General features: G+C 40.4%; 2 protein-coding genes across 5 annotated transcripts in view; one reads left to right on the top strand and one right to left on the bottom strand.

Annotated features, from left to right (window-relative positions):
• Window positions 1-14,205, bottom strand: part of CACNA1C (calcium voltage-gated channel subunit alpha1 C) — a 490,625-nt gene that overhangs the window by 474,430 nt on the left and 1,990 nt on the right. The gene's annotated exons all lie outside the window — the stretch shown is intronic.
• DCP1B (decapping mRNA 1B) overlaps window positions 2,283-14,205 on the top strand; it is a 46,724-nt gene continuing 34,801 nt past the window's right edge. Inside the window, exons 1-3 of the mRNA XM_059816762.1 lie at window positions 2,283-2,435; window positions 3,512-3,552; window positions 6,108-6,235. Of these exons, the coding sequence (XP_059672745.1) occupies window positions 2,283-2,435; window positions 3,512-3,552; window positions 6,108-6,235 (322 nt within the window). The remainder of the gene's footprint in view (window positions 2,436-3,511; window positions 3,553-6,107; window positions 6,236-14,205) is intronic.

The following is a 14,205-nucleotide window of genomic DNA, read 5'->3' as shown; positions in this document are numbered from 1 at the left end:
CCTTGGTGACAAGTTGGGACTTTTTGTAAGCAGGAGAATTGTCAAAGAATTGCAGATGAGATGGTAATGAGAAATTCCAGCACATGAGGAGGAATGTGGTTAGGTGTGCCTGGGAACTGGGAATTGAGGACTATCTAATCAGCAAAAAGAAATGATTGTGCATCTGTTCACTATTGGAGCAATATGACTTATCTTTCCTACTTACTATTTTTTCTTTTTTTGCCATTCTACTCTGGTAATTTCCAGACCAAGGACAGCAGTTTCCATTGTCCACCACGAGCCCGTATATCTTCCTTGCTGTTACAGGATCTGTAAGTCAGCCGGAGCTTTGTAATGGAACTGCTTAGAGCCATTTTCCTACCATGAGTATATCAAAACCACTTAAAAACTTCTAAACTCTGAATTCGTGTTTCATTACAGCCCCAACTGAAACAAGGTGGCTTCAGAAAAAGAGGAACCAAAAGTGAGATGGATTACAATAAAAGGGTACATATAGAGGTTTCCTCTCCCACTATATGCTTGCAGAGCAAGCTGTAGGTTCTTATTCTTAGGAATGCAATTTTTAGTGGCCTTCTGGGCTACAACAAAACTTACATATTCTCTCCTGAGTCCCAAAGAACAGTCTCTCTTCCTGTCCTTTCTGAGAGCATGCCCATTCCTAACTCCACTCAGGAGACTCACTGTCCCTACATTTAATACCATCAATTCCCAGCTTGCTGTCTTTCAGTTCTCTCCTATCCCTACTTCACACTATGGAAGTTTTTTCATCTGGGCTTGCCCATTCGCTCTCAGAGAGATGCTAGAGTGAAAAGGAGGGAAGAAAACAAAATGTCAGTCTTCATCCCCTATGTCCAGCTACTGCCCTGTCCAGCTACTGCCCTTTCAAAAATGTTGTGTTGGTGATATTGCAAACCAATAAGATAGCATTCATTACCTTTGCCTTTAGTTCTTCCAGGGTATCCCATTCTCTGGAAGGAAATATATTGTCCTACTGCTTTAGTATACAGAAGGTGGTAACTCCTTCCAAAATTGCTACGTCGGTCTGAGGTGATGAAGTAAAAAAAATTTGCTCCTGCAGGGGCTTCAGGCTGGACAGTTAAGCAAATCTTTTAAATAAGTATGTATTGAGTTTATCTGCATGCCACATAAAGCTCATGTATTTGCTGTAAACTGTTGATATCAATAGATTAATAATAAATATGTGTGTCTGACAGGAAAATATGGTAACTAAATTCATGGTCTTGTCCATCTGTTCCTCCGCTGTTTGTATATCTCCATATCATAGTATGCTTGTTTCTCTTTCAGCTGCTTGTCACATGTATGTGTGTGTGTATATATATATATACACACAAACAAGGGTTGTAAGATGGCTTAGTTTGCACTTGTGCTCTTTTTCCCTTAAGTTCTATGCAGAAGTGTATGAGTGTATGCTAGCTACAGACTGTATGTATGCTACAGACTGTGTATATTCATCAATTTGAACAAACTTCTCCTCCTGTTCAAGTGCTGTGTGTGCATTGCATTGGTGCACACGAGTGAGCACACGGGAAGCACACACATCCTTACAGATACGTGTGCTGACAGATTCACGTGCTAACTTTGTGCAGTCTCACATGTACAATCTCTCCGCAGGCGCACCAGTATGCCTGAATGCTCCCGTGCACGTCAGGCTGAGCCTACGTTGCTTCAGCTCCACCTTGGCGTGTGGCTTCCTGCTCTCCTGAGGCTCTGCACACTGTGGGGCACACCACACCTTCTCCCACTTAGGCTAATGGGCATGTGGCGAGGGCGCAGGCCTCCCTGCTCGGCACGGCAAGTGCCCGCGCCCTGGTGGCACGTCCCGCCGAGTTTGGCGGGTTCTCTCAGGCCTGCAGCCGCGGGAACCATGTTCCTCGGGCGCGCAGCTGCCACTCTGGAAAGGAAGCCAGTCAGTGACCTCCCCAGTGGCAGGGAGAGGCCTGAGAACGAAGAGTGCCAGCACCGCGGGAAACCCAGGCGGCACAGGCGCGTCGCTGCCGGAGGAGGCGCCGCGCTGCCAGCTGGCCCTTCCCGTCTCACCGCGGCCCGGGCGGGACGCGCCAGGCCGCCCCTCAGCTTGCCCCGTCACCAACGGCAACAATCCCGAGCCGGCGGCGCTCGGCGCTCGATTGCGGCGGCTGGGCTCCGACTCTCCCGCCCGTTCTCGTTCCGACTGGGCGGGCGGGGGTGGGAGCCGCCACCCTTCCTCTCGGCGTTGGATTAGTTGCGCCTACTAGGAACTCTGTGTTGTTGTCGGAGGCAAAATGGCGGCGGCGGTGGCCGGGGCCGCCCTGCTGGGCAAGGGGCTGGACATCAGCCTGGCGGCGCTGCAGCAGCACGACCCCTACATCAGCAGCATCGTGGACGTGGCCAGCCAGGTGGCGCTCTACACCTTCGGGCACCGCGCCAACGAGTGGGTACGTGAGACCGCCCCCCCCCCGCCCCCTCCGCCCCCTCCGCCGGGAGAGGCGGGGCGGGGCGAGAAGCGGCCCCGCCCACGTCGCGGGGGCGGGGCGTCGCGGCAGGGGGCGGGCGGCAAGTAGGCCACGCCCCTCCCCTGTGTGCGGGGGGGTAAGGGTAGGGGTAGGGGTAAGGGGTAAGGGGTAAGGGGTAAGGGGTAAGGGGTAAGGGGTAAGGGTAAGTGCTGCAATGGCTGAGGTGTGAGGGTTCTGCTGAGATGCTGCCTTGGCCTGGCTTTGTGTCCTGGGGTGCTCCCTGCCCTCACCAAGCTGGGTGAGGGGTTGTGCCTGGCTCAGGCTCTCTGGGGAGTGTGAGAAGCCCCGTGGTGCCTTTGAAGTGGGTTTGGAAAGGCTTACAGGGCTGTAAAAGTTTCATCCTGCGGGGCAGGGCTGTAGGAGACTGGGGTTTAAGCTAGGGAGTGGGCCTCAGGAGCTCCTCTGATATCTGAACATCTATAATGGAACTAAAATACGTACAAGGGAGTGTTGGAGTTACAAATAGTAAAAAGGAGATTATTTAAGATTTTTAAAAAAAACAATTACCTTGGGGAATATTCTGGTAATTATTGTGGTAATTTAACATTCCAGCTATTTGTGGGTGTTCTCGGTTTGTTATAACGGTGGGGTTTAGGGCCTGTGTTTGAAGAACCTGTGCAATCTGCCTTTTGTGTGGTTTCCCCCTTACCTGTCCCAAGCGTTGCCCCTGAGGGCAGGTGCCGTTTGGAAAATCCTCTCCCTGGATCTGGCCTGTGGGTTGCCCTTGGGCCTAGTGGAGAGTTAATCCAATGCAGTGTTTAGTCTCATAGTGTCGAGCCTTAAGCCTTTTCATATCTTGTCATAAAACTTGGGTCAGCTGCACCGTGACCTATGCTAGCTCTCTCACCACCAGCTGATGAAGTTGGGTTTAGTTATTTTTTCATGGCTTAGGTGAGAGAGGTGTAACTGATGGTATTGGTAAAACAGAGATAAAGGGGGGGTTCATTGATGGCTAGCAAAATGCTGCCCTGATTTCAACTTTCTGAACTTTCCTTCAGGAGAAGACTGACGTGGAGGGAACGCTGTTTGTTTACACAAGGTGAGGACATAATGTTTTAATGTCTGCAGGTGAAACCTGTGGATGTGGAAAAGCTAGCTGGGATGGAGCGTGGCTGAATGAAGTAAAATACTTCTCCTTGTTCAAGGGTGGAAAGAAAATGAAATTGGCAGAGGCAAATGCAGGGAAGAAAACACTGGGAAAGAGACATCACCTCATATTTGGATAAGACTTCCAAATGTGATTTAAATCTTAATATGGGTAAACCATAGAAATATATTAATGTTGTTCTAAGTAAGGTGTAGCATTTGCAGTTTAAAAGGTGTCTGAACAAAAAACAAATAGTGAAATAAATAATGGTATTCCTTAAACTAAGGGAATGGTAGAACTTAAGAAGCATTGTGTTCCCTACTTAAGGAACTTTCATACTACTTGTGTCTGATTATTCATTTTTCATGCATATTTCATCCAACATTTTTGATGTTTTTAATGCTTTCATTTAGCAGCAGCTCTGGCTGTGGCTTTTCAGAGCATTGGTTACATCATTTATTCTAGCATGTATCTTAGATCTGTTGTGAAGCCTGCCCTACATTTGGGTTTCCAAGTTAGTGCCCCAGCATTTCCCTGTGACTATTGTTAAAAGCAGAAAATAATACAGTAAGCAGATCTTGCGGTAGCTGCTGGGATGGGGCACCAAACCAGAAGCTTTCTCCTTCAATGTTTACGTTGATGAGGGTCTGGTAGGAAAACTGAGAAAGCAGGAGATTGTTTTGAGAAGGCGAGAGGTGTATGTGTGAAGCGACAGGGAGGCCCAAGAGACTGTGAGTTTTGTGTGAAGTGGGAATGCTGGTTTTAATCTTTGGAGCTCTTTTGTCCAGCAGTGGAAATCATCACCAGTAATTTTTCTAAGCTGCTTTCAGGTAAGTGGAGATAAGATGCGGTTATAATTATCACTACAGGAGGAAAGAACTGGCCCTTAGTTGTGCTAGCAGTAGGTGGAGGTTGCTAGTTGTGTACTCCAAAACAGAAGTGGTATTTCTCTGGTATGTTGATTTTAAAACTGCAAAACTGACAATATATAACCTGGCACTTCTAGCATCTGTGATCTTTCACTGTTCTTTTTGTTGGTCGAGGAAGTTTCCATTTACAGCAGAGATTGCTACCCTGGCTGCCCTATACGCAACAGTATGGAACAGGTTGTGAGCTGTGAGTAACATCATACATTGCCCTCCCCATCAGTTTTAACTTTAATTTCCTGTGGCTTTGAACAAAGTCATAAAGTCTGGTGGAAAAAACATTGCCAACAGACTGTAGGTTGGAGACTGCTGGTGTTGCCTGTGTTGCTTCTCATTACTGTTGTGACAATGTAAAGTAACATGACCATTTTACTTGAGCTGATTTATTTATCATCTATCTCATGTTTGCGAATTCTGGGAAACAGTCAAAAAAATCAGACTTCCAACTGGGTTAACACCAGTGGAAGTGGACTGTTTCTTTGTTTCTTTGGGTTTTTTTAAGTGAAGTGCTGACTGTTGCAAACAAGAATCCTTGTTAAGGGTTCCACTTTTGTTTAATTTTCTGTTGACTCCAATCCTGTAATGCAGGTTCCTGTGCTTTGGATTTCGTAGAGAAATCCACCCACCAGCAGTTACTGGAGATGGCACTTCTTCCAAATGTTTAGCCATCATCTTTTCCTTTATTGTCATACTTGGTTTGAAAGTAGTATCTCCTGTCAGGATTATGATAGGTTTAACAGCTCACATAAAATAAAAATTATCTAACTTACTTGAAGTGTAGCCCTCATGAACGAGGATAAGTCATAGAATCATAGAATGGTTTGGGTTGGAAGGGACCTTTAAAGATCATCTAGTCCAACCCCCCTGCCGCAGGCAAGGTCATCTTTCACTACATCAAGTTGCTCAAAGCCCCATCCGGCCTGACCTTGAACACTTTCAGCGATGGGGCATCCACAGCTTCTCTGGGCAACCTGTTCCAGTGTCTCACCACCCTCACTTCTGTTTTTATGCTTTAGATGATATGGAAAATCCTATCTGGGATGACTGTTACTATCTGCAATTGTTAACCTGACTGTTAAAAAATATACTTGCTTTGGCCGATGACTGAATCATTCTAATTGCTGTTTTCTACTCCAGCAAGAAACAATAGGGTAGATGGTGGTAGGTGGATAACGTGGTGCTGATGGTCTGGGACAAAGTGGTGTTTTGTAACATCTTGCCTGTTCAGAAGTTGTAGGCCTTACAACTTGAAGTGAGAACTGGACATGCAGATATGATTATGCTGTGACTAAACCATTGGACCTCAAATGGTAGTATCACAGATGTGGCATACTCTCTGTAGCTATTGTGAGACCAATGGTGCTTCTGTTATTTCTCATACATAATGTAAGGTTTCGACATAATTAAAAGGATTGCACAAAACACTGCAAGAGCCAATTGTTATCTCCTTGGCAACAAAATTAGATTTTTGTGGTATCTCTTAGAAATAAAAAAACAATTTTGGAGAATTATACAACAAAGAAATTCTAGTAATTTCTTTTTTTCCTTGACTTCATGTGATTGCTAATTGATAATTTTCAGATCGGCTTCTCCAAGGCATGGCTTCACAATTATGAACAGACTGAGCATGGAAAATCGAACAGAACCTATTACTAAAGACCTCGATTTCCAGCTGCAGGACCCTTTTCTACTGTACAGAAATGCCAGATGTAAGTATGTGATATGTTGGGTTAAATACTGAAAAAGTCAGCTCCTCTTCAGAGTCTGTTCTTGGTTAAGGCAGTCCAAATGATTAGACTGCAGCTTTCAAGGGCTGAAACTAGCTGGTTAACAGTTACAATTGAAGGAATGCATTTTGCTTTTTGACGTGCTGAAAGAGAAGAGTTGCTCAGTGCTACCTAAAATGCCACTCTTCTAAAGAAAGTATTAGAATGTGCTTAACAGTAATCTCTTAATTTAACTGACAAATAGTAGACTTTTATGTTCATGTGCATATGATGGGTATAGAGACTCACAGAGAGAGAGAGAGAGAGAGAGAGAGTGTGCGCGCGTGCGCGTGCGCGTGTGTGTGTGTGTGTGTGTGTGTGTTCGGAATATACCCCAGTCAGTGTGTCTCACGATAAAGCAGATCTACTGAGGGTTCGCGTAATATTTGTAGTCTTGGTTTTCTGCATAAAAATAGACAAATGCAGCCAATTCAAACCCTGTCTTCTGCTCCAGCTCCAATATACTGTCCTTACAGCAAGTTGGAAGGCAGGTTTCTTCTAAACTATTAGGAGTAACTCTTGACAACACAGTGTTGAGCCTAATTTAAACCCTGATGAAAGACAAAGTTATTACTTTGGGCTCTGTGTTTATCTTGCATGATTATCTTTATACAAGAATTAGCAAGTGTCAGGCAAACTCAGAAATAAGTGGAAGACATGAGAAAGCTGTACTTCTACATGTGGATATACATACAGACTGTTATAATGTACAATTATAGGAGAATGAGCAGTTATACAGTTTATATCTGTACTTGGAAGCAGAGCTGTAGTATGATCTATACTTCATGCTTGATGCATAAAAGCAGATTGCAAAAATGTTTTATGTAAACTGTGATGCAGAAGTGTTCCCTCTGGATGAAGGAAAAGCAGAGGAAATTTGTGGCACACAAAGCAGCCCAATTTGATAATCTGCTAGACCTTTTTACTTCATAAACTTAATTTGGAGTTGGAAAGTATATCAAGAGGGAATTGTGTTGTTCACACACACTATGTCCTATAAACAACAGAGAAATAACATTTTTAAATAACCTCAATGAAACTTCTATTTTTGAGAGTATTTGATAGGCTGACAAGAAACTGAAAAGAAATGCAGATGTCTCCAGGCTAACGTAGACTAGACCAGACATTAGGATTTTAAGTGCCATGAGAGCTGTTTATCCCATCTGATTTTGAAGAGTCTTTCCTATGTATATGTAATTTTTTTATCTCTTATTGAAATTCCATTAGGCATTTATGTATGTACATACTCATATCTACCTTCTGAAACCTGATCTATTAATTTTTCATTTTTGTTGAGACAATTGGTATAAAGAGTAATTAGAAGCTGTCATAACTCTATGCTGACATGAAGTAAGACAGTCTTTAGTCTGAGTACTACATGTAAACTGTGATTCGTTTGGTTTTTTATTAGGAGAAAAATGGGGGGCTTTGGGGGGATGTAAACCATTTGTTCACTAAGAGATGTCAGAATTTTAGATTTGCAGGATCTCAAATACAAGTACTAACACATGCTTCTGAGCAGTGTGTCTGTGTTCAAGTAACTTGACTGGGGCTTTTTGGCTAATTGTGCAACAGCAAAATGCAGAAGGCTTCTTTTCTGGGTTCTTCTGTCTAGGCAATGGTTCTTTGAGGGTACTTACTGCTGAACTGTGTTTGCACAGCATCAAGGCCTCTGTTTCTCACACTGCCCCACCAGTGAGTAGGCTTGGGGGTGGCCAAGAATTTGGGAGGGGACACGGCTGGGACAGCTGACCCCAACTGACTAAAGGGATACCCCAGACCATATGACATTTTGCTCTTCAATAAAAGCTGGGGAAAGGAGGAGAAAGTGGGGATGTTTGGAGTTATGGCATCTGTCTTCCCAAGTAGCCATTACACATGATGAATCCCTGCTTTCCTGGAAGTGGCTAAATATCTGGCTGCTGATGGAAAGTGGTGAATGAATTCCTTATTTTGCTTTGCTTGCACACACAGCTTTGCTTTACCTATTAAATTGTCTTTATTCTCAACCCACGAATTTTCTTACTTCTGCCTTTCTGATTCTCTCCTCATCCCACTGAGGGGAGGGAGCGAGTGGCTGTGTGGGGCTGAGCTGCCTACTGGGATTAACCCACAACACCTACACTGACAGTTTGCCAGTGGCAACATTAAAATAATGTTTCTTTCCATTTAGGATCTCTCAGCCACAAGATTCAATAGCTTCTTGACCTCGTGGCACTCTTTACTCTATCGTTCCCTTGAGTGCAACCATGAAAAAAGAAATAATGAGACCCCCAGCCAGTGTACTCCCCATTTTATAACGTCATCTTCAGCCTGGGTCTGTGGGTCTGATTTTTACCACAGTTAGCTGTTGGATCTAATCATGGGTAAATCTATATCTGTTATTTAATTTGAGAATTTTGTTGTCTGAGAGAAGATTCATGTTTGCTTTACTGAAAAAATCCACTAGTTTAGGATTTCAGTTAGTATCAGATGTGTTCCAGATATAGGGGTACGTTACCCCTAGTTATTTACCTTCCTAAAATACTCATACAAAGGCTTAATCATTAGTCCTTCAAGAAACCTGAAGGTCTTGGTACTTCAAAGGAAATACTTTCATTTTGTCAGACTTTCATGGAAACATCTATGTTTCCAGAGCAAACTAGCATTACAGACCCATAGAAAAAAAGTTATTTACCAACGCATTTGACTTTTCCAGGTTTTCTTCAGGTCCCTACAGATTGTTCACATGGTTATTTCTCCACTGAGATGCAGATACCTCTAGCCCTTTCTTCCTTACTGTGTATTTCAAAGCCTTTGCTACATAAAATAAAGGAACCTCCTCAACATTAAGTATCTGTTTTCACTAGGGTCTCATCCAAACATGATTCTGAATATCCATCTTGGATTTTCTATATGAATATTTTCCTTGTGTTTTGCTTTATTATACAACTTGTCTTTATAATTTTTGCAAAACTGAGGCTTCAGGCTTCTTCCTTATTAAATGGAGTTTTCATCCAAAACTGCGTTTTTTAGGCCTTAATCTTACAACGTTATTTTTCTCCCCTGCTTCCAGATACTAACAAGGTGTACTCAGTAATAGCTGTTTACTTGGCAAAACAGTGGACAGTTTGGCAGTAATACTTAACAGGATCTGGAAACAAGTTATCTTTTTCTAACCTTTTGTTTGACTTGGTTACTTCTTACTCTATTTTTCATACATATCTTCTTATTAGATATAACAAAACGAGCAGAGTTTCTTCTGTTTTTCTAATTGGTATAGTTGCTTTCCCATATAACAGGACTTACATTTGGGTTTTGTGACGACATACGTTTCAGAAAAATGCAAAAGCAAGCATTTGGAGGAATAAAGAAGTCCTGCCCAGTGTTTTGTTTCTTTCAATATTCAGAATGTTTGTTGAAACCAATTTCATTTCAGTACAGCTGAATATCTATGGCTGGTTGTATCACACAGTTTAAAATAAATGCTCTTGGCAGCAAAAGGTGGTACTTGCGTACTGGACAAGTCCGCCAACATTTTGTCATGTTACAGCTATCACTTTGTAAAGATTGCTTTGCATCCAATATATGATTACAATAGAAAAAGCTTTCCAAAATTATACACAATAAATATAATTTTTATGAATACTTAAAATAAAAGGAATATTTTCATCTTACTTTTTACTTTATTGGTCTTCATATTTCTTCTATTGTTCCATGTGATCTTGGTCATCTAAAGTTGAAATACTGTCTAAACACCATGTTGCAGACACCTACAGTCTAATCCCAGGACTTTTCAGCTGAATTTGGGATCCATGCCAGTTAATGTTTGCACTGATCCACTATTTCACAGAAAAGTTTAGTTTGGGAAATCTGTTGGGCTAGAGCTAGGGTTATTAATTTCAAAGGCAGGAGGGAAGCTCAAATTACAGTTTTTAATGCCATCAGAAATCCTTGTCCACCAAGAAACAGGAGGTTTATGGATCAAATGGCTATTTTCAATGTCACCTTTAAACTTATGTAGTTAACTGCAATTTTAGAGGCTTTCTTTCTGAGAGCAAGACGGTAGTTCTGTTTTTGTTTAGATCATCTAATGATTTTACGGGTTTTAAAAAATTTCCTGGGTTTTATATTTGAGTAATCTTAACTACATAATTACTACTCTTTTCCTTAATCTTTGGTGATACTTATTGTGAAAACCAATGTTTATAGCTTATTGCTTAAGACTTGATGCTGATTAATAGGAGATAGTTCAGAAGAAATGCATAAGTGTAAATTACTGGTTAAAATAACTTCATTTTCTCCTTTTAGCACTGATCAGCTATATAGTAATTTACTCACAACTATTCCCAAATGTACCAGGTGTATATGGGTGTATGCTGGGTCAGTGAATTATTTCCTGAGTAGACTGATTTATAATTTCATGACTGAATATTGTTTTTCATGTTTACAGGACAGAGAATTTGGTGAATACTAAGTTGCATGTCTTAGAGCTAGCTTCACCTTGAGCATTTCAGCTGCCAGAAAAAAAATACAGGATCCTACCTTATAATAGTTAGTATGCAAATTATGACAACAATCTGATACAGGTTAATTGTGTGCTTTTGTGCTATAGCAAGTGAAGAAAGAAATTGTGTGACAGATCAACAAATATTCTATATCTGACTAGATTCTATACCTATTTGAGCATAGAAGTTACTTTTCATTTCTGTGCCACATTTGTAGCAAGGCCTTTGATCATGTCATCTCCTAGGCTTGGAACTGAATGAAGCTTCCTAGTGAGATGTGGCATATTCTACTGATTTTGAGCTTTTGCAGAGGCTCAGGAAGTGGTACAAAAGCAGACCAGACATGCCTGGTTTTGGTAAAACTGTCTAGACACACGTGGTACGTACATAACCTCATACTAGCTGCAGTTGTCCAGTTTAACCTGCCACCACACGTCTATCAGAACACTGAAAATTTAGTATTATTTTCCCAGATTCCCACACTGCAGAGACGTCAAGGAGATGAGATGGGATGGGAGGGAGAGGGAAGTTTGCAATCTGTCCAAAGAAGTAGCATAAGTTTTGGGTTTTTTGTGGGAGGTTTTTTTCCCCTGTAGGTCATAATTCTTTACGTATGAATTTTTTTCCCAATATATGCTGGGGCGGCAAGTGATTGTAAAATGTTTAGAAAAAGATAATGGTCTATATTTTTCTCAAACTACTATTTTTCATTCTTAAATTCTATGTTACAGCATCCTAGAGCCCTCTCAAATTGAACAACTCATCTTCTTGGAGACTGCTGGTGGCTCATTTCAGTTCACCCTTCTAAGTAAATACATCCTGGTAAAAAATACTAAATGGATAACAAGTGTCCCACTTCTGTAGGCATTTCTGAAGGCCCATTGACCCTGCAAGTAGCATTTCTCTTGTAAAGAACATCTTAGTTTGAAAACTATTAGAAATTAACTTCCGAAGGGAAAACGGGAGACAACAGTAATAGAATTTGAGTGATATGTAAAAATGAATATGTCATGAAAAACAATCATCTTTTGGATACTATAGTGTCTTTTTTACACTGAAATATGTTCTTAGTCTATACTACATTATATATTCTGTAATTCAATATTTTAAATCTCCTCTTCTTCTTTCTTCTGAAAGGTGTTTTTTTTTGAGAATTAAACCAGCATTTGGTGGTTAAATTTACTTGTGTATATATTTCTATTTGGCCTTCTGCATATTGACCAATAAACAACTATTTGCTCAATTATTTCCATTGAGAACGGCAAAATAGATATTTTGGGCATTGTTTTTATGATGTAGTGGAGTTTCTGTTTGTTTGGGTTTTGGTTTCGGTAAAAATGTCAGTTTAAAATGGAGAGCCTTATTTGTCAGCTTCCTACCTGCCAACAGAGAGTATCTGGTCCAATAACAAAAAAACACAACAGGATGAACACAGTAAATTGAAAAGTGTGTTCAAGTGATTATTTCCCAAATGCTAATTGGTCTTTTTGAATTTTGAAACAAATACCTTTAAATGTTTTTAACTTCATTCAATTTGTATTATTTTTGTCTAAATTCAGTGGTCTGCTGATTCAGAAATATTACATGGCTTTCTGTTCCTGCATCATTAAGCAAAACGCAATGTTTTTGTCACAGCTGAATAACTTAAAAACAATTTTTTTGAGGTTAAGTTTGATTGCAGAATTATTATTCTTGCCTGCTAGAACCTGCATGCTTTGTTGAAGAAAATATTTCTCTAGTTTAAAAATCTTTGAAAAACGTTTGTCAATTTGGAACAAAAGTGTTTGAAAAGTGAAAACTCAAACTGTAGAAATGCAAAGTAATTTTGTCAGAAGGGCCTTGCCCTCATTAGAGATATGTTCTTCTCGGCCTGTTGTTTCCTAAACAGATTTGGTGAAAGCTTTTTTTTTTTTTTCCAAAAAGCCTGCCTGGACTGACTACTGCCATTTGTTCAGAATATGAATGCTTGTGGTTTACCTAAGGTTCTGTCCTTGGAGACACTTTTGTCTCAGAGAAATAAACAAATCGCTCCTCCTTCTTCTCATTCCACTTTCTCTCCTTTGATCAGCATTATAAAAATTCATTGTGCATCCAGCAAGACAGAACAGCAGCAGAGGTCACAATTATCTTCCCTGGATGTTATTGACCTTAAAGTGAAACTTCAGTTTTGCTGAGAGTGTAGGGATGCTAACACTGTTAAGCATAGGTATTATTTTCCTTTTTTAAATTTAAAAGGAAAATATACATACTGAAAATACATTAATGTTGTAGTAAGAGTTGATTCTAAACCCAGAAAATTAAGGTCGCAGCATGAGCTTTGTCATGTTGCATGCTTTTTTTTTTGAAACCTGTTTTACAGTTTCTGTCCAACTTAACTATTTTATAGTTTGTCATGTGCCAATTTTCTTGAGAGAAGCAAATAAATAAAGCAAGTTTCTTCCTGCTCCCATCAGATGCAGAGTGACGATATTTTTTTTTTGTGAGATGCTGTCTAGTGCTTAGTTTACTGACTGACTTGTACCTACACTCAGAAATTATCTGTTCTTAGACCAGTTTATAAAAGCACATATAAAAGCGTTGCTAATTTCCTACTACATTTCCCATATAGTTCCTCCCTTTGTGCTCTCTACTTCAATCTACTAATGATTTTAATGTGCTTAGAAGATGGTAAAAATTGCTTCAGAATGTCAAGAAAAATAATAAACTGCCCCTTTGAAATGGTATAGATACTGATTTACATTTTTATAAATAAAAACATAAAATATGTACATTAATATATAACATTTTTGTGCTTTCTCATTTTAATTTTCAAGAATGCCTAAAAATCTTTAATGCTGGCCTGTTGAGATATAAAGATATTATTGTAACTTGATGGCATAACTAAACACTATTTTGCAATCAGGTGTGGATGGACATGCAGCAGTGCTGGCTCAAGGCAGGTGTTTTTTAAGATCAGGAATCATGATCTTGCTGTCTAGTGGTTAGTTGGCTTGTCAACTAGAGTATACAACCTAATACTTCTGTTTTTGAAATGCGTAACTAAACTCTGCTTTAGTCTATGGAGGCAGGAGTGGCTTTTTGACATAGTGAAAGGGACAGGATAATTTGTTGTAGAGTAAAGAAGTATGCAAATTACTTTAAAAAAATAAATTGACTGAAAAAGTGCCATAGAATATACTTTTCTATGGTAACTTGTAGTTGATCATAATTTCTTCTTTTCCTAACTCTCTATCTTACTGAAGTTAGCCCTATTTTGAGCAGAAGGCTGAACTAAATGACCTGCAGAGGCCCCAACCAAACTAAATTATTTATGTGATTCTAGGATTAGCAGGTACTGGTTAATTCTACTTCAGGGTGTTTGGGATTTTTTTGTGCTTATTGTGGAGAGTAAATGTAGTTCTGTTATTTAGGTTTTTAGGGATCAAA

Source organism: Gavia stellata, chromosome 4, assembly GCF_030936135.1.
Source record: "Gavia stellata isolate bGavSte3 chromosome 4, bGavSte3.hap2, whole genome shotgun sequence".
Classification (NCBI taxonomy): Eukaryota; Metazoa; Chordata; class Aves; order Gaviiformes; family Gaviidae; genus Gavia; species Gavia stellata.
Note: the sequence above shows the minus strand (reverse complement) of the source record. Positions and strands in the feature narration are given on the sequence as shown.